General features: G+C 42.0%; 1 protein-coding gene and 1 long non-coding RNA gene across 4 annotated transcripts in view; one reads left to right on the top strand and one right to left on the bottom strand.

Moving 5' to 3' along the window:
* The window catches only part of Gm26680, a 151225-nt gene that overhangs the window by 103907 nt on the left and 27485 nt on the right, over positions 1–19833 (bottom strand). The window contains exon 3 of one of the 3 annotated variants that reach the window (XR_003950973.1): positions 7568–7847. The exons of the other annotated variants lie outside the window; for them this stretch is intronic. This is a non-coding gene — a long non-coding RNA (predicted gene, 26680). Of the gene's footprint in view, positions 1–7567; positions 7848–19833 lie in introns of those variants that run through there. 3 annotated transcript variants of the gene reach the window in all.
* Gm8050 (predicted gene 8050) lies at positions 11207–18401 on the top strand. Its single transcript, XM_003084992.3, has 5 exons — positions 11207–11336; positions 12069–12231; positions 13158–13289; positions 13959–14142; positions 18300–18401. Exons 1-5 carry the CDS (start codon positions 11207–11209, stop codon positions 18345–18347), a joined length of 657 nt encoding a protein of 218 aa, XP_003085040.1. The 3' UTR covers positions 18348–18401.

Here is a 19833-nt window from a genome sequence, read left to right as displayed (position 1 = left end):
TTGAAATGTAAGATTAAAGTGATTTAAAAAGGAAAAAGAAATGATTTGAAGACTGAGAAATTAAACTAGACTTATGAACACTTGATCATGGACAAAGTCATGAATATGCAATGCAAAAAGAAACATCTTCAATAAATGTCGCTGGTCTAAATTGGAGTAAGTATGTAGAAAAATGAAAGTTGATCCATATTTGTCACCTGGCACAATACTCAAGGCCAGGTGGATTAAAGAACTCAACATAAAACCAGATTCACTGAATCTAACTGAAGACAAAGCAGGAAAGAGCCTCAAACTCATGGGAATGGGGATAAATGTCATAAAAAGAAGTCCAATAGCTCATATTCTAACATCAAAATTTATAAATGGGCCACAAGAAACTGAAAAGCTTCTATAAGACAAAGGGCATAGCCAATAGGACAAATTGGCAAACTACACATTAGGAAAAAAAACGTTCACCAACAATGTCAAGGTCTGCCTGATCCACAGTCAGGACTATGAAGCTCAACCCTATCTCAGAAAAGCAAATCGAAACAAAAATAAAAAAAAACGTTTGTCAGGAAAGCACTAGGTAGAAAAGTACTCTCATCTGTCTGAAATGCCCAAACGTGGTGGTGTGTGCTGTAGATTCAGCTACTCAGGAAACTGAGGCAGGAGGATGGTTTGAGGTCAGGGATTAGGTGTGAAGAACATAACAGAACCTGTCTCCTTATAAAAATAACCCAAATAAGCCAAAAAACACCCACATCTGTAAAACAAAAAGCCCCAGAGTGAGAAATAAGTGCATAGGTGTGTGTGTGTGTGTGTGTGAGAGAGAGAGAGAGAGACAGAGAGACAGAGACAGAGAGACAAAGAGACAGACAGACAGAGACAGAGAGACAGAGAGACAGAGACAGAGCGACAGAGACAGAGAGACAGAGAGAGAGACAGAGACAGAGACAGAGAGACAGAGTGACAGAGAGAGACAGAGAGACAGAGAGGTGGTGCTAGCCCAGGGGAGCTTAGAAATAGTGACCATCTTTATTTCAGCTTCTAGAATGGTAGTTTTACCCCCACGGCCATCACATTCTTTTGAGAACATTTTCTGTACCACACATCACCACTTTTAAAATCTTTTTTAAACAGGAGGATCTTATAATGCTTCTGTAAGAGTGGAGTTTCTGCTGCTTCCCAATTTTAATGTTTAGCATATCACGTGTTTAGAATGCACTGAAAGCCTCAGCTTTGTCAACCACGATGTCAGTGGTTCTTTCTCAACCTGTGGGTCACAACCCCTGTACAGGATACCCCGCATATCAGATATTTACATTAAGACTCATAACGGTAGCAAAATTACAGTTAAGAAGTAGCAATGGAAATAATTTTATGGTTCAGGTCATGAGGAACTGTATTAAAGAGTCACAATTATGAAGGATGAGAACCACTGCTCTGGCCAATCATATCTGACTCTGTCTGTTCCCAGAGCAAGGCAGGTGCTTCGTAAATGTGTGCCTGTGTCATTCTGCCCACTTTCTCCATTTCTCTCCCGGGTTTAATTCTGTGTACTGTTTTTTTTTTTTTTTTTTTTTTTTGTTCTACGCACTCTGTCTCGGGCTTTGTTTTGATAAAGTATGGACAGGCGACTGTGATCTAAGAAGGTTATGTTGATCAGGCAAGACGTTCAGTAAGGGCACACCATGTGATCTCCCGGACATTCTCACAGCACTGCTGAGGGAGGAAGTAGATGTTCTCTTCACATCCACCATAACAACCCCAGAGGGTACCATGATGACACTCTCTCCTGTAAGGCCCATAGAGAAACTCAGATTTCAACTGAGTGACAGCTGCCACTCAGGGGATCCAAGTGAGACACTACTAGTTCTGGGTAACATAGGCACAAAGGTGCAAGTAGTTTTTATTCCTTTGGCTTTTTGAGGCAATGTCTCTCAAAGGCCTTGAACCCCTGATCCTTCCCACCCTTTCAAATGATTTCTAAAGACTGAATAAGTATCAGGGATTTTGAATTACCTTTTCCTTAAACTGGATTCTCTTGTAGAACTCGGGCTATGTTGTGTTTTATTTTGTTTTTCGTTTTCACTTCCACAGAGTTGAAATGTTTTGGGTTGAACAGGATGTTAGAATGCAAGGGAAGTCTGTCAGTTCTTGGTGGCTTTAAAGATGGGAGGGAAATGATGAGACCCTTGTATAACAATGCTTGAAAGCATTTTTAGACGGTTTCACAATATGTTATTGTGAGATCAGTGTTGATAACATGAGCCTCTGAATAATTCTTTTTTTATTATAGTGTATGTGGGTTTCCCCTTTCCCTTCCCTCCTTCCATTTACCTCCATCTCTCCCTCCATCCATCCCTCCACCCCTCTCTCCACCCTTTCTTTCCCTCCCTCCCTCCCTGCTTTCTTCCTTCCTTCCCTTTCTTACTTCTATGAGCTTGCATAAAGGAGGAATAGAGCCAGGAGAAAGAGTGGAGGATGCAAAGATAGGCGGTGATGTCACACCTCACATTTTCACTTCTGTTTATAAACTAGTATGTACATTATTCATGATGGTCTCTAGTTATATTTTTTATATTTTAATGTTCACAATTTTATTACAAACATCCTTAAAAAGGAGATACTAGTAGTATGAATGCCTATGAAGTTGGCCGTGTTACCACATGCAAGACATTAAAGAAACTACTAAGTATTTATGAACACTCAACATCAAAACTTTAAAAATCTAAGTATATAGAAGCCTCCAAAAAACCTCCAGCTTGCAGATGGTGGTGGAGTAACCATTACTGCATCACCAAGGAGGCAGGAGCAGGGGGAATCTGTGTGAGTGTAAGCCTAGCTTGATGACAGAGAAACTGCTTCAAACAAACAAATGAACACATAAACAAACCCTGGGGGGAGGGGAAGCTACAGACTGTATTAAAAACTTCTTTCTCTACCACAGTACTAGGGATTGAACTCAGGACCTTGTGAATATTAAGTTAGCACTGCAAGCACCCACTACTGAGCTATATCCTGATAACATACAATAAAAAAATTCATACATGTATACAATGTATCTTAATTGTAGTCATTCCTTGTTCACTCCCTCTAGCATTACCACTATCACCTCCTGCCCCCAACAGGTCTCCCATACACTTGGAATCACCACCCTTCCCTCAACAAGTCTCCTGTATCCCTCCCAACTTCATGTTGTTTCATAAAATCACACACTAAGTCCCACTGGTGCTGCCTGTATTCGTGCATGCCTGCTGGGTCATACAAAGGGGTGTGGGAAACCTGCCAATGGCCACCTTTCTCAAAGGAAAGTGGCTCTCTGTCCTTTAGCTTTTATCAGTTGCCATTAGCAACTCAGCAAGGGATGGGGATGGGGTATTGAGAATCCCTCCCCCTCCACAATGGAAAGTTTAACACTCCGGATCTTGTGAAGGGCTTGCACAGGTAAACACAGCTGCTGTGAACGTGTGTCTGTAACATCCATGGTGTGTTCAGAGGCCAGCCTCTCACAGTATTCTTCTCCATTCATCAGGTTTTTACACTCACTCTTTCCATAGCTTCTTCAATACTGTTTCCTGAGCCTTAAAGTAGGTAGGGATCCTATACAAAACAAAAAACTGTATGATATTTATAGAGAAGCCAGTGTTAACCTGTACTTAAGTTTCACATTTGTAATGAAATAGTAACCGGGCCTCCACAAATTCCATGGGAATCGCAGACTAACCATTTGGTTTTCCTCTGCCTCATTTCCTCCTCCTTCTTGTCCTCCTCATCCCCATTATCCTCATCATTGTCGTCGTCGTCCTCCTCCTCCTTCCCCCCTCCCTCCTCCCACTTCTTTTTCTCCTCCTTCCTCTTCTTCTCCTCCTCCAATTTCTTCTTATTCTCCTTGTCCCCCTCCCCTCCTCCTCCTCCTCCTCCTCCTCCTCCTTCTTCTACATCATCCTTCTCTTCTTCCTCCTCCATCTTCTCCTCCTCCTTTTCCTCTTCCTCATCTTCTTCATCTATTCATTCTTCTTTGAGCCTCCTGACCCACCAGGGCCCTTCTATCTTTCATCACCTCTGCACACTCAAGGTATGCAATATCCCGTAGCTCATACTTCCTTTAGTTCAGCTGCCTTCTCTTCACATGGTGGTCTATCTTGGGCTGTCTGCTCAGACCACATCTCACCCAATTTCCTTGCTACATTCCCAGTGGACAAGCCCTGGGATTCAATCATGATCTTTGGACAATATTCAAAATGAAGCAGGAAAAAAGCAAGTGGTAGTCTTTTGTGAGTATCTGAGTCTTCATTCTTCTTCCGTTCTTTTCTTAGTGCCTTAAGAGGAACATAATTCTTCATCAGCTATCATAGCCTCATAGCAAGCCTTGTCACTTGGAGCTGTATCTTCAGGTTTCACCTTTTCCTTTGTAGGCATGAAGGTCCTATCCAAGAACTCACCAAAGCTGGACTGGACCCAGGCATTTCTTTCTGTTCTCCTGGAAGTCTGCAGGAAGACAGCTCCTGGGCCTTTTCTTCCTCCAGCCAACCAAGTCTCCTTTACCCAAGGTGACCCTTGGCGTGCGGCGAGAAGGGGGCTCTACCACAGTGGGCTTTTTCCTGAGTCCAAACCAGATGCTTCCTTCTCCATACTATTGTCAGCTAGCTTCACTTTTCATACTATTTTAAGCTTTAATTTTTTTTCTCTCCTTGTGGAGCAACAATTGTGGTAATAAAACCAGATACCAACTCTTATCTCAGGTTAGTAATAAAGTTGTTGCCTACTATCTAGAAATGTACCTGCCTTTTCTTTTTTCTTTCCTTTTCTCTTTTCTGTTCTTTTCTTTTCTTTTCTTTTCTTTTCCTTTCCTTTCCTTTCCTTTCCTTTCCTTTCCTTTCCTTTCCTTTCCTTTCATTTCCTGTTTGTTTCTTTTCTTTTCTGTAAAATGTGGCATTTTACAGGTTGGGATGTAGCACCGTTGGTGGAGTGTTTACCTAGCTAGTATATACAAAGCCCTTGTTTAAATTCCTAGCACTGTGTAGGTATGGTGACTCGTGTCTGTAATCTCAGAACTCTACAGGTAGAAATGTGAAAAGCAGAAATTCATCCTCAGCGTACAGTGAGCTTCAAGTTGGCCTGACCAAGAGGAACAAGGGGGGAAAAAGCTGATGTCTTTTCTCTCTCTCTCTCTCTCTCTCTCTCTCTCTCTCTCTCTCTCTCTCTCTCTCTCTTTCTCTCTCTCTCTATTTGTCCTAATTCTTTTGGTAGAGAGAAGGAAAGAGAAGAACATGTATTGATTTCCCTGGTATCTACCAAATTTGTATATTACTTGTCGGTTAATATTATAACAAACATTAAATTGTATTCAGAAACATATTTTGATTATTATCTTTGTGTGTTTTGGATCTCATGGCAGTAATAGGTACCCGAGGTGTTAACTACCGTTTCTGTAACAGTAAACTGTCTCTCTCTACAGCCCAATGCTGTGTAGTTTGTATGGTTCATTTGTTGTTGGCTTGTTGTTATTGATGTTGTTTGTGTTGCTGAGGCTAGAGTCTGGGGCCTTGTACATGTTGGGCAGGCAAATTCTCCACCACTGAGTCTCCAGCCACTTTTCTGGAGGTTTTTGTTGCTGTAGATTGTACTGAAGAAGTCTTTCAGCTTTTATATTTGAAAAAGATACCACGGCAAGATACACAGCCACAACCAATGCACCACAATAAATAACCAACCCAACACATGACATTATGATACAGTAAGAATCAATTTAAAAGATATATCACCTCATTCTTGGGTTTGCCTATGTTCTTAATTTTTAGATTAAAAATCTTTTGAAACATTGAATGACACCTCTCATCTATCAACTACTGCCATTAAATATCGCATCTTCACAGCTGAATAAATAGACCAGCCAACATCCAGAATAGTCCTCCAGTCATTCAAGAAAGAGTTCCTAACTAAGGACAAATTGTTTCTACTGATTTCTTTCCTGGGGTTTCATTTTGGATTGCATGTTCACTTTTAAAGATGCTTGCTGATCTCTTCGTGGACCAGAGATGGAGGAAGCACTCCACTCTATTTATTTTTTCACCACAAGATTAATTCAGGTCAATCTCAGCTCTCAGGTTTGTTCTTGTAGTGGTTTTGAAGGTTTCAAAGGAAAGGTTGCTGCATGGATTGCTATGAAGCTGCAGATGTTTGCAAGTGAGTTAGGGAGTGACTTCTACAAGCAGATCAGATTTGTGGCCCTGGTCTTCTGGCTGTTAGGGGAACACCACTTTGTCCACTGTTTCAAAGAATGTTCTGTTGAGAGCATTTGCTAAGGGGGTTCTGATGATGGCAACTTGCTGATGTCAGGGAACTCCAGGGACATGAACTCACTGAATCACTGCTTTCATTGGAAAAGTAACTTTTGGCCATAACAATTCTCTGCTGGCTAACTTAATGTCAACTTGGCACCAGCTGAAGTTATCTGAGAGGAGGGAACCTCAATGGAGAAAATGCCAACACAAAATCAGGCTGTTGGTACACCTATAGGACATTTTCTTAATTAGATTGATGGATGTGGGCCCAGCCCATTGTGGGTGGGGCCGTTACTTGCCTGGTGGTCCTAGGTTCTATAAGAAATTAGGTTGAGCAAGCCATAAGGAGCAAGCCAGTAAGCAGCATTCCTCAGTGGCCTCTGCATCAGCTCCTGTCTCCAGATTTCTATACTGTTTGAGTTCCTGTCCAGATTCCTTCCATGATGAGCTGTGATGTGGAAGTATAAGTCAAATAAACTTTCCTTCCCAAGTTACTTTGGTTATAATATTGCCACAATAGCAGATCTAAGAAAGAAATTGCAATTAAAAAAAAAGTCATTTAACATACCAACTAATAAATCTATTAGGATGTATGGTGGCACATGATAGCAAGTAGGACTCTAAATGTTAATTTCTATGATAAGGGTTTGTTATCCCTAAGCACCAAGGAAGTGCAAATCAACCACAGTGACATTCTGCCTCATACCCCATACCTGTGAGCACAGATATCAAAAACAGAGCAGAGAGATCAGGCCCTGCTGACAGCATACAGTAAAGGCATCATTCTGTGTCTCTGCCTTCCCTCTGGGGGTTAGGAATGCCACCAATGTGCCACTTGGGGAAGGCAAAACTCAGGGATATTAGGCTGTGTTTCTTCCTAGCCCCTGGAGTGCTGAGCCACATTGCTCAGGGAAGGCTGAAACAGTCTCAGGGGGCCCAGCCTGTGTTTCTCTGGCTGAAAACAGCAGGGTTGGGGGGAGGGGGAGTCCTGTGCACCAAGAATTTCCTGGGAACCATGATGAGTTGAAAATGGTGGCCCCAATCCTCTTGTGTACGCAGATACCACTGAGAACTTCAAGTAGTTGGGAACAGGAGCCAGTAGCCCTAGATGAACCCAGTGTGGGGAATTCAGCTTAGCTCCAGGTGAGTGCCAGGGCTATGGAGGGGCTAGAAGAGGGGTCCTCTACAGGAGACTTAACCACAGCTCTGTGTGTCTAAGTCTTCCCCCCTGCCATCCCCATCCCCCCACAGCCCACTGTCTCCCACACCCTTCAGGTCCTTGATGAAGAAGACAATCCTTGCTTGTCTAAACTGTTTTATTCAGGGTAGATGAAAATGCACAAGTCTTACTCTGGGTGAACCAGAGATTGAATATCTTTCACAGAATTGGAGGGAAGCTCATTGGCTAATCACTTAGAGCCTAGCTAGATACCCCATCACAATAGAAAACTCTATGCAATGTCACCGGTTGTCATGGTCCTCTGGTGACACAGTCCACTGCCTCACAAAGGATAGCTGTGTGCACTCCAGGCAAGAATGTAAATTGGTGGAGCCACAGGCAAAACAACATGGAAGTTCCTCAAAAGAAATATAAAAAAGATGTAGCTTCCTCATGAGGTGTTTGAGATAATTGTCTCATAATGGCCTGTAGGCAATTCTGTGGGGCATTTTCTTGATTAAGGATTGATGTGGTAAGGCTAAGCCTACTGCAAGAAGTGGGTTGCCTTGGCAGGTGGTCCTGTGGTGTAAGGAAGCAGGCTGAACAAGCCATGAGGAGCAACCCTGTAAGCAGGGCTCCACCATGGCGTCCTGCACTGACTTTAGTTCATGATGGTCTATAACTGTAAGCTGAGAGAAACTCTTTCCTGCCTGTGGTAGTCACTGTTCTATTACTGTGATGAAATACTATAAACAAGGTAAGATACAATGAAGCTTTTAACTGAGGGCTTGCTTAGAGTTTCATAGAGTCCAAGGTCATCATGGTTGGAAGTATGGCCGCAGACAGGCAGGCCTAGTGCTAGAGCAACAGCTAAGAGCTAACTAACATCCTTATCTGCAGGGAGTAAGAGATTGACACTGATTCTGACTTGGTCTTTTGAAATGGGCTGAGAAAGAAATTACGGAAACAACACTGTTCACAAGAGTAAAATCCAATAGAAAATACCTTGGTGTGACTCTAAGGAAGTAAAAGATCTGTATGATAAGAACTTCAAGTCTCTGAAGAAAGAAATTAAAGAAGATCTCAGAAGATGGAAAGATCTTCTATGCTCATGGATTGGCAGGATCAATATAGTAAAAATGGCTATCTTGTCAAATGCAATCTACAGATTCAATGCAATCTTCATCAAAATTCCAACTCAATTCTTCAATGAATTAGAAAGGGCAATCTGCAAATTCATCTGGAATTACAAAAAACCTAGGATAGCAAAAACTGTTCTCCAGGATAAAAGAACCTCTGGTGGAAATACATACAAAAGTTGACCAGATTTGGTACAAGCTTGTAATTCCAGCCCTCAGAAGGTTTTTTAAAAATTGTTGTTTTTATCCTGACCTAAAGCTGTACTACAGAGCATTGTGATCAAAAATTGCATGGTCTTGGTATAACGATAGACAAGTAGACCAATGGAATAGAATTGAATACACAGAAATGAACCCACACACCTATGGTCATTTGATCCTTGACAAGGGAGCTAAAACCATCCAGTGGAGAAAAGACAGCATTTTCAAAAAATGGTGCTGGCACTACTGGCAGTTAACATGTAGAAGAATGGGAATTGATCCATTCCTATCTCCTTGTACTAAGGGCAAATCTAAGTGGATCAAGGAATTCCACATAAAACCAGAGACAATGAAACTTATAGAGGAGAAAGTGGGGAAAAGCATAGAAGATATGGGCACAGGGGGGAAAGTTCCTGAATAGAACAGGAATGGCTTGTGCTGTAAGATTGAGAATTGACAAATGGGATCTCATGAAACTGCAAATCTTCTGTAAAGCAAAAGACACCGTCAATAAGACAAAAAGGCCACCAACAAATTGGGAAAGGATCTTTACCTATCCTAAATCAGATAGGGGACTAATAACCAATATGTATAAAGAACACAAGAAGGTGGACTTCAGAAAATCCAATAACCCCATTAAAAAGTGGGTCTCAGAGCTAAACAAAGAATTGTCACCTGAGGAATACCGAATGGCAGAGAAGCACTTGAAAAATGTTCAGCATCCTTAATCATCAGGGAAATGCAAATCAAAACAACCTTGAGATTCTACTTCACACCAGTCAGAATGGCTAAGATCAAAAATTCTGGTGACAGCAGATGCTGGCAAGGATGTGGAGAAAGAGGAACACTCCTCCATTGTTGGTGGGATTGCAAGCTTTTAAAACCACTCTGGACATCAGTCTGGCAGTTCCTTAGAAAATTGGACATAGTACTCTTGGAGGATCCCAGAATACCACTCCTGGGCATATATCCAGAAGATGTTCCAACTGGTAAGAAGGACACATGCTCCACTCTGTTCATAGCAGCCTTATTTATTATAGCCAGAAGCTGGAAATAACCCAGATGCCCCTCAACAGAGGAATGATACAGAAAATGTGGTACATTTACCCAATGGAGTACTACTCAGCTATTAAAAAGAATGAATTTATGAAATTCCTAGGCAAACAGATGGACCTGGAGGACATCATACTGAGTGAGGTAACACATTCACAAAGGAACTCACACAATATGTACTCACTGGTAAGTGGATATTAGCCCAGAAACTTAGAATACCCAAGATATAAGATACAATTTCCTAAACACATGAAACTCAAGAAAAATGAAGACTGAAGTGTGGACACTATGCCCCTCCTTAGAAGTGGGAACAAAACACCCATGGAAGGAGTTACAGAGACAAAGTTTGGAGCTGAGATGAAAGGATGGTCCATGTAGAGACTGCCATATCCAGGGATCCACCCCATAATCAGCATCCAAACGCTGACACCATTGCATACACTAGCAAGATTTTATCGAAAGGACCCAGATGTAGCTGTCTCTTGTGAGACTATGCCAGGGCCTAGCAAACACAGAAGTGGATGCTCACAGTCAGCTAATGGATGGATCACAGGGCTCCCAATGGAGGAGCTAGAGAAAGTACCCAAGGAGCTAAAGGGATCTGCAACCCTATAGGTGGAACAACATTATGAACTAACCAGTACCCCGGAGCTCTTGACTCTAGCTGCATATGTATCAAAAGATGACCTAGTCGGCCATCACTAGAAAAAAAGGCCCTTTGGACAGGCAAACTTTATATGCCCCAGTACAGGGGAACGCCAGGGCCAAAAAGGGGGAGTGGGTGGGTAGGGGAGTGGGGGCTGGTGGGCATGGGGGACTTTTGGTATAACATTGGAAATGTAAATGAGCTAAATACCTAATAAAAATGGAAAAAAAGAGAAAATATTATCCAGGTTTTATACAGTTAAACATATATGAGAAAGATATTTGCCTCTGTGAGACAGGAAAACCCTGGGAAATTGGAGTGTATGTCACATGAATTGACTCAGGTGGTATATTTATTGTTGTGAAACATCTACTACATCCACAGTCCCCAGAGATTTGGGTGCTAACAACATCCCTTAAGCATGACAGAGTCCTAACCAACGTTCCCCCTCAAAAGCACATGACATCTAATGAAGTAGTTAGAATTCTCCAGCTTTGAAAGGAGATCCCACAGGACCGTGAGAGGCTCCAGGAGAGGCACCCCAGAAAAGGACCAAGCTGGGGAGAACCAGTTAGCTGTTAGGTCATGGCAGTTGCTAGTTACATCATCAGTAATGCCTTCCTGGAGAGTCTCTTGTATTTAGGAAAGAACTAGAATCTTCTCTGTTGTCACCTGTGTTGTGGTGACAGCAACTGCCTGTGGTTCATCCCTTCTGTTTGCTCTGGGTTCACCAGCAGGAATGTTTTCCTGGCTGCTCAGGCTATGTCAGAAAGAGAATGGCGATGAAGGAGAGATCAGAACAACAGAGAAGGAAGAGGGAATCCTTTCTCATGAAAAAGGAAGAAGGAAATCATTCTGGAGAAGGCACAGTGGGTCCTGGGCAGAGTTGGAGAACTTCCTGGTAGAGGTAGGCTTGAGCTGGGCCTTCCAGGAGTAGGTCTTAGAAGCTGAAGCCTTGGACTTTGTCAATGTCAGACAAAGAGTCAAGAATTTCTGATGATTAGTTTGACAGAGGCAGGAATTGACAAACCTGCAGCTACTTTTCTGGGAGCTATTTAATTTCATTTTGAGTGGCAAAGAATGCCAGGAGTGGGTACTATGAGAATAACAGTGTGTCTTTTCATGGAAGTTAGTTGAAGCACTTCATCTTCCAGATTACTGTAGGTAACTTGAGTCTCTGATGAAAAGAACAGAGAAGGATGCTCCCCTGGTCTTGTCATGTGGTGAGGACTCAGACACTTTGGATTTGAAGACACATGATTAATTAGGGCTTGATAGTGCTAAGCACTATGAACTTAAGGATTTCCCTGCATCCCATCTGATATGACCTGACAATGTTCCCCACATCTTTATGTCTGAGGCAGCTTATAGATTTCAAGGCAACGGGGCCTGTAACAGGGAGTGTGGCATATGTCTGACAATGGTGGTTAGGAAGAGGAACATAGCTTAGCAAACCAGCTGGAAGATAGCTTTTCTGCTCTTTTTGGATTCACCCTGTCTTTATCTTTCTCTCCCTCCATCTTCTTCTTGGGACTCAGAATAGTCTCCCCTGCCCCTAGGCCATCAAGTATGCAAATTCTTTTGTGTTTATCTATCTTCAGGGTCTGCTAGAAATACTTCAACCCAAAATTCCAAAATCACTAAGCAGAGATCAAAAATAAATGAACTAGAAGAACTGAAATTGGATATGAGGAAGATCAGCAATGACATGGAGGAAATGGGTGGAATCCTGGAACTTTACATATATGAGGATTTGAACTACAGGTAGGAATTATGCCCTGTTGACTGTATTGTGCCATCTGTTAACCCAATTTCCTTCCATGAATGGACTGTGTCATCTCTCATCATTCAATTAAGTAGCCCTGACAGGTGTTTAATTGTTGGATAAAAAAGGTGCTGTGTGTTTATTATCATTTTCTTTTGTACTTGACCTTGGGGTGCTTGCAATCTGATTGTTGCTGTAAACAGTTGGAAGGACCTGCTCACACTTACTGTCTCTCAGTGTGTGAATGCAATGCCTGTATTGTTCCTTATATTCTGAGAGATGGCCCCTCACAGGATTTATTTGGCATTCTAATTGTGTCTGTGTGTGTGAACGTAGTTGTGTGTGTTTTGTTCAGGACTGGGGTTCTGGGACCTTTGATGGGGTCTGAGGATTTGTGTGATGCACAGTTTGTAGGTCCTATTCGTGTTGAGTCCATAGAGGCCCAAAGTGATCATCAGGGAAGTTATCTCCTGGTTTCCTTGGTGTCACACAGGAATCACCTGGGAGAGGAGGTGTGATAAAGCCTTTCTCCTGTAAATACTAGTTGTGTCCTCTGGGAAATCAAATAACAACAGGACCTAAGGAATGAAAATCCCTGCCTTAAAAATAAGAGGAAAGTCATTACAAATATCTACTGGACCCAAGCCTGTGGCACAGTGTAGTGGAAAATTGTCATTGAAGTAGTCTATTCCTTCATGCTTGCCCAGGAAGCTCTTGAAGGTCAGCTAGCTCCATTTGGTCCCCTGGCTCTGCTGTCCTCTGCCCAGGATAGTAAGTTTAATTAGCACCAAGGGGACCCAGTTTGAATGAGCCAGGATGTGGCATGTACTTGGTTTGGGTAGTCCATGATACAGCCTGTTTGCACATGATTATTGAATCCTTAATTCAGCAGATTATTTGCTTCTTGGGCTATGTCCTAACACAGGATGAACACTGAATTCAACATCATTAAATCACAACATGAGAAGACAATGTTGGATATGAATGAAATGACCCAGTCCATAATTGGTTCCATGCAGTACTCCAAGGAACTGATAGAAGATAACTATTCCTACAGGTGAGTCAGTGACACTACTGAAACCCCCAGAACTAGGCAGGGAATGCTTCTGTCCTTTTAGGACTTTGAACAAAAGCAAGGACTCTGGTTCTATGCTATCTGTTATTTTTATCCAGGAACCCTGCCCTGAGGCAAGGGTCTTTTATTTGTACCTCTTGGACACAGTTGTCCTAAGTGTGAAGAGTGTCCAAGACCCTCCAAACTTTATTCTTCCAAATTCAAGATCCTCTACATAGAAAACTTTTCCACCACGCTGGGAATATCCAGGAACCCTGAACCTCTAGGGTTCTGACCACAAATTAAAAGATCTAGGATTCCCGACAAAAATGGAAAGAGTGTACACCTGTTTGGTGGTCTCACCTCTCTCAGAGGGGATAAGCCCTCCCTTGATGAAGGTTTTATGGTACCACAGACCTATAATCTACCATGAGGATCTTCTGTGATGTATAGGGAAAACTCTTGGTGACAGGGTTTTCAGAAGGTTGTGGAATCCTCTGGAATATGGGTGGTATCTTGATTTGACTTGTCTTTGTTTGGTTCTGCTATGTATATTGTGGACTCTTCTCGGGCTTTCTGGGGATCAGGGCCCTTGCAGGGATCATGGGACTTGTAGGAGTGAAAAGCCAATGGAATCTGGCTGGGAATCACCAATTTTTCTTTGTGGATCAGCATTAAGGAGGACCACCTCCTCCGTGAGTGCACTCAACTCAACAAAAAAGTAAGGATATTACTGAATGAGAACAGAAAGTTGCTAGTGGAGCAGGCTGGAACGCAATTGTCTCATGAGGAAGAAAAGAGGTTCTGTGAGGAGGCCAGCAAGAACATCTGTGCTTCAAGTGCAAAGGAACAGCAGGTAGGATGATGTGTATCAGAGGCAGATTGCCCTCATGTCTAACCATAAACATAGACAATCCAATGTCACAGTCCACCAACTTCTCCAGGCACTCACCTATGTATCCTCCAAGTGTTTGTTTATGTGATCATCTATATGGCTCTCTGTGGAGGTAGCCTGGTTCAAGAAACTGCATGTTTGGCATGCAAATGTTCCTGCTCTGCTAGAATCACTAAGGGAGATAGGTTGATCACAACACAACAGCACATGCCTTAAGTTTGAAGGGTGCTGTGTTGGAGCCCTTGTTGAGAATAGCAAGAGCTTTGAAGGAAGAAGTAAAGGCCTGTAGAACATTTGCTTTACAGGGATTTTGTGAGATTCTAGGTAGGAAATAGTTTAAAGGGATGACAGCCTAGATTAATTGACAAATAAGTGGATTTCTTTGCTGTCTTTTGGTGGCTTTTCTATTCCCCCCTTCCCCCCTCTATCTCAAAATGGTCTCTTCAGGCTTCATATATCTTGGTTCACATTGAGAGAGCCTGAGTAGAAGCTTGTCAGTTCTATTTTCTTTGAGTGCTGTTGGAGTGGTCATTCCTGTGCCTTAGAATCTGGAGTTGTCTGGATGACCAGAGATGATAGAAAGGCTTCTCACAGGCTCAGGTTTGGTGTGGGATTTCTGAGGCTTCATGAAAAAATTTCTTAATATATGCCCCCAATTCTTACCAAGAAGAGTGTTCTCTAGTGATTTTTGTTAGATGTTTCCCTCCTCCCCCCCTCCCCCTGACAGGGTTTCTCTGTTCACACTGGCTGTCCTGGAACTCACTCTGTAGACCTGGCTGGCCTCAAACTCTGAAATCTGCCTGCCTCTGCCTCCCAAGTGCTGGGATTAAAGTAGTGTGCCACTATGACCCGGCTTCTCTAGTGCTTTTTATTCCTCTAAAATAATCGCAGAGTCGTTGGGTCTCCCTTGAAACATCTCCTCTGCATAGTCTGAATTATCTTGGTCCTGAACCATAACAGATACCTCATTGTTTTCTGCTCACTTATGATTTTATGTCAACAACTCTGTGTGTGCTTGTGTGTGTGTCTGTGTCTGTGACTGTGTGTCTATGTGTTTCTTTTTGTGTGTGCATGGTTTTTCCGACCTGTGTCTCTCTCTTGTATGTTGGGAGGCCATTCAATGACATCTGAATTGTCCAGTCATTCTCTATATTACTTCTTTGAGCCTTGGTCTCTCAATAAACGTGACATTTACTGTTTTGTTCTGTCCAGTAGTCTTTGCATCTCCTGGCCACTATCAGGAAGCTCTCCCTCTCTTATTTATTTCAACAAATTGATAAACAATACAGCTATGTTAAAAATAAGTGTTAGATGTCTTCACTTTCCCTGCATAGAATTATCTCCCTGGGGGATTTGGGTCTGTCTTATTGTCTCCATCATGAACATGCACAGAATCCTACCATGCATCCCCCTGCTAACATGATTTTTGCTAACTATATCGTGGGCATGACTTTGTTTCAGGATACTTTAGTCCTCATAGTTGGCACAGTGCTGCATTTCATAAATGTCACAGCACGTCATTCAACCAGCTTTCTTCTGACTGATATTGAAGAAGATTTAATATCACATGAACTATATTAGGTTGAAAAGTTCCTGGGTAGTGACCAAAAGTCACTGTCTTCCTCTGATGCTACCAAGGAACCAGTGTAGTTATAGTGAAGTCTACTGAGAGAGTCAACATGGGGCTTGCTGGAGGCTTTTCTTAGGAATGTCTTTCTTGGGAATTTGGTATTGTGTTGTCCAGGTTATCTGTGCCGAGCTTGTAACTTCCTTGTAGGACCAGAAAGTATCTGCATGAAAAAAGTTTCTGAAGAGGAGTTAATTACAGATGAGGGCCTCAAAGACTGCCTGAGTCTAAGAACCTTATACACATACACATTAGAGGTCCTAGTAGGTGCTCATGCAACAGGAAATGTGCTGGGCGACAGTAATATTTTCATTGATTTGAGTTTGTGTGTCTCTCTGTGTGTATTGTGTTCTGTATATGTTTTTGTTTCTTTTGTATGGTGTGTGTGTTTGTCTGTGTGTGTTTTGACCACCTTTGCCTGAACTTGTTTATACTAAAGTTGTGTGTTTGTGTAATACCCTTGTATTTTGTGTTTGTGATATGGGTGCTTGTATATACAAATGTGTGTGTGTGTGTGTGTGAATGTGCATAAATGCAGCTGTGTGTATCTCTAGAGGCCAAATTTAATGAGAAATGCACTCTGAGGATTTAGTTTGCACCTATGAAATATCAAATACAGCAGTCCAATTATTCTGCATGCTCACCTAACACCCAAGAAAAAAGGACACAAAAAATGTTGTAGGGTCAAATTTTTAACTGACTAGAAACAAAACTATTAATTCTCATTGAAATCATTAGAGCAAATGTAAGGGATATGGTATATATAGGTAAGGAGGACATAGCTGTATAAAATCCATGTGTTTATGTCCCTTTTCTGCTCTTGGTGAATTGTGAAGGACCACTGGAAGGTCAGGTGGCTCACTGTGTCTTCTAAGCATTCCAGGTTGTTTTCCTCATTGCTTGCCACCATTACATTTCCTGCTACCTCTGCTCAGTAAAGCTTTGCCTTGTAGTTTGTCTTGGATTTTACTCATTGAGAGATTGAGTTGCTTGGAGCTGAACTTGCATCCAGCAGAATTCCCATAGCTGTGGAGCAAACCAGGCCTGTTACAGGAGCCCATTGAGGGTCTTGATAATCTAAAGTACTCACACTATCTTATCTGTGTAGCATTCAGCGGGACTGTTCTTCAACATCATTTTCTCAGAGTTAAAATCAGCCTCAGTGGGGGTTGGGAGAAATGAGGACCTTCAGACAGTTCTGGTAGTATAAAATTGGTTATGTTTTTAAGAAGCCATGTTCAGAAAGCAGAAGCTATCCTGATGTCCATCTGCTGAAGAATGAAAAGGTCCTGTGTGGTGCAGCCCTTCCATGAACTCAGTGTGAGATAATCCATGCAAGCTTTTGCCCTTCAATTAGTCATCCTTTTCTTACTCAAAATAGCCCTGGCACAATCACATTCTGGGGAGAAAATGGTTCCTTTGGATCCTAGTTATAGACAGTTCCTATTACTCTGGGCTCATACCTTTGGACACCAAGTCAGTCAGGTGATGGAAAGGGGAGATCCTATTGGAAGAAACTGTTTACCTTGGGACAAGTCTGAAACAGTGAGCAACAACAAGAGGCTGGTCCACCAACAACATGTGAGCCTAGGCTGGGAAACAAACCTATTCTACACAGCCTTGGGAACTTGCTGAGCCAGATTGGATAATAGGACAAGAACCCTGAATCCCAGACCGGTTTATGAGTGGAAAGCATATCACTGACTGTGTTTCCTATATGCTATGCCCACTAAGTATCTTTCCCCTTCAAGATTTGTTTTTTATGCCTCCAATGTTTCCTGGGAGATTTTTATATTTGTATTAACCGGGAAACTAAACAGGTCACTGCAATACAATATGCTTGTATTGCATAAACACAAATATTATGTGTGTTTGAATGTGTGCCCTACAATAGTCATAGATGTACAGGGGTGTTGTTTTGTTTTTTTCATGACCATAACTTTTAAGGTTCATTGCTCGGCCTTGGGAATATTTTTCTTTAGCAAACTCTTGCAGATTCTAGGACCTATGAAGTACCCATGGGCTTTTGTGTTGTAAGGTGTCTCTGGTTATTTGCAGATAGGGGGATTGACAAGAGGAACCCTGTGAGGTTCCTGCACTGGAGAAACAATCATAGCCTTCACTTCTGTTCAGGGCATGCTCGCACCCCATAAGGAATCCACATGGTTTTCTAAGTTGCACACATCTCTCTTGAATTCACATTCAGACATTGCTACAATGTTATTACTCAATATAATATACCCGCATAACTGGAGAAATGTGGTGTTTTTTTTTTAGAACTCCAGTATAATGTGTAGTTGACAGTTCAGTTTCTAGCAGTTTTTAAAAGGTGAGAAACAATTCCAAGCTCAGGTGCTCTATGACACTTGGGATGCACGTTATGATCTCAGCTGATATGTCATGTTGGTTTGTCCATCTGAATAAAGATGTTCTGGGAGGGACAGTTGAATTGACAAATGCTTACCAGGACTTTTTTTTCTTCTTCTCTAAGTGTGTAAACTCCAGTAGAAACCGGAACATGGCACAGACCACGACATGATCTCCCTCAAAGAGAAGTGCTGGAGGAGGAGCACTGAGTGTGCACAGGAAATACACCACTGTTGCCTCTCATCCCTAATAACCATGGCTGCAATGGGCTGTATGCTCCTCCTTTATTTTGGTTTCTTTGGTCTGAACAGGCCTTAATTTAATCTAGCCTGGACTGAAATCCAGGCATTTCTTTCTGTTCTCTTGGAATTCTGCAGGAAGACAGCTCCTGGGACTTTTCTTCCTCCAGGCAACCAATTCTCCTTTACCCAAGGTGACCCTTGGCGTGCGGCGAGAAGGGGGCTCTACCACAGTGGGCTTTTTCCTGAGTCCAAACCAGATGCTTCCTTCTCCATAATATTGTCAGCTGGCTTCACTTTTCATGCTATTTTAAGCTTTAATTTTTTTTTTCTCCTTGCGGATCAACAATTTTGGTAATAAAACAAGAAACAAACACTTGTCTCAGGTTAGTAATAAAGTTGTTGCCTACTATCTAGAAATGTACCTGCCTTTTCTTTTTTTCTTTTTTCTTTTCTTTCCTTTCCTTTCCTTTCCTTTCCTTTCCTTTCCTTTCCTTTCCTTTCCTTTCCTTTCCTTTCCTTTCCTTTCCTTTTCTTTTTCTTTCTGTAAAATGTGGCATTTTACAGGTTGGGATGTAGCACCGTTGGTGGAGTGTTTACCTAGCTAGTATATACAAAGCCCTTGTTTCAGTCCCTAGCACTGTGTAAGGTAGGTTGTGACTCGTGTCTGTAATCTCAGAACTCTACAGGTAGACATGTGGGAAGCAGAAATTCATCCTCAGCGTACAGTGAGTTTCAGGTTGGCCTGACCCAGAGGAACATGGAAAAAACAAAAACAAAAACAAGAAAACCTAAAAGCTGATGTGTTTTCTCTCTCTCTCTCTCTCTCTCTCTCTCTCTCTCTCTCTCTCTCTTGTCATAATTCTTTTGGTAGAGGGAAGGAAAGAGAAGAACATGTATTGATTTCCCTGGTATCTACCAAATTTGTATATTACTTGTCGGTTAATATTATAACAAACATTAAATTGTATTCAGAAACATATTTTGATTATTATCTTTGTGTGTTTTGGATCTCATGGCAGTAATAGGTACCCGAGGTGTTAACTACCGTTTCTGTAACAGTAAACTGTCTCTCTCTACAGCCCAATGCTGTGTAGTTTGTATGGTTCATTTGTTGTTGGCTTGTTGTTATTGATGTTGTTTGTGTTGCTGAGGCTAGAGTCTGGGGCCTTGTACATGTTGGGCAGGCAAATTCTCCACCACTGAGTCTCCAGCCACTTTTCTGGAGGTTTTTGTTGCTGTAGATTGTACTGAAGAAGTCTTTCAGCTTTTATATTTGAAAAAGATACCACGGCAAGATACACAGCCACAACCAATGCACCACAATAAATAACCAACCCAACACATGACATTATGATACAGTAAGAATCAATTTAAAAGATATATCACCTCATTCTTGGGTTTGCCTATGTTCTTAAT

This window comes from Mus musculus, chromosome 14 (assembly GCF_000001635.26).
Source record: "Mus musculus strain C57BL/6J chromosome 14, GRCm38.p6 C57BL/6J".
NCBI lineage: Eukaryota > Metazoa > Chordata > Mammalia > Rodentia > Muridae > Mus > Mus musculus.
Note: the sequence above shows the minus strand (reverse complement) of the source record. Positions and strands in the feature narration are given on the sequence as shown.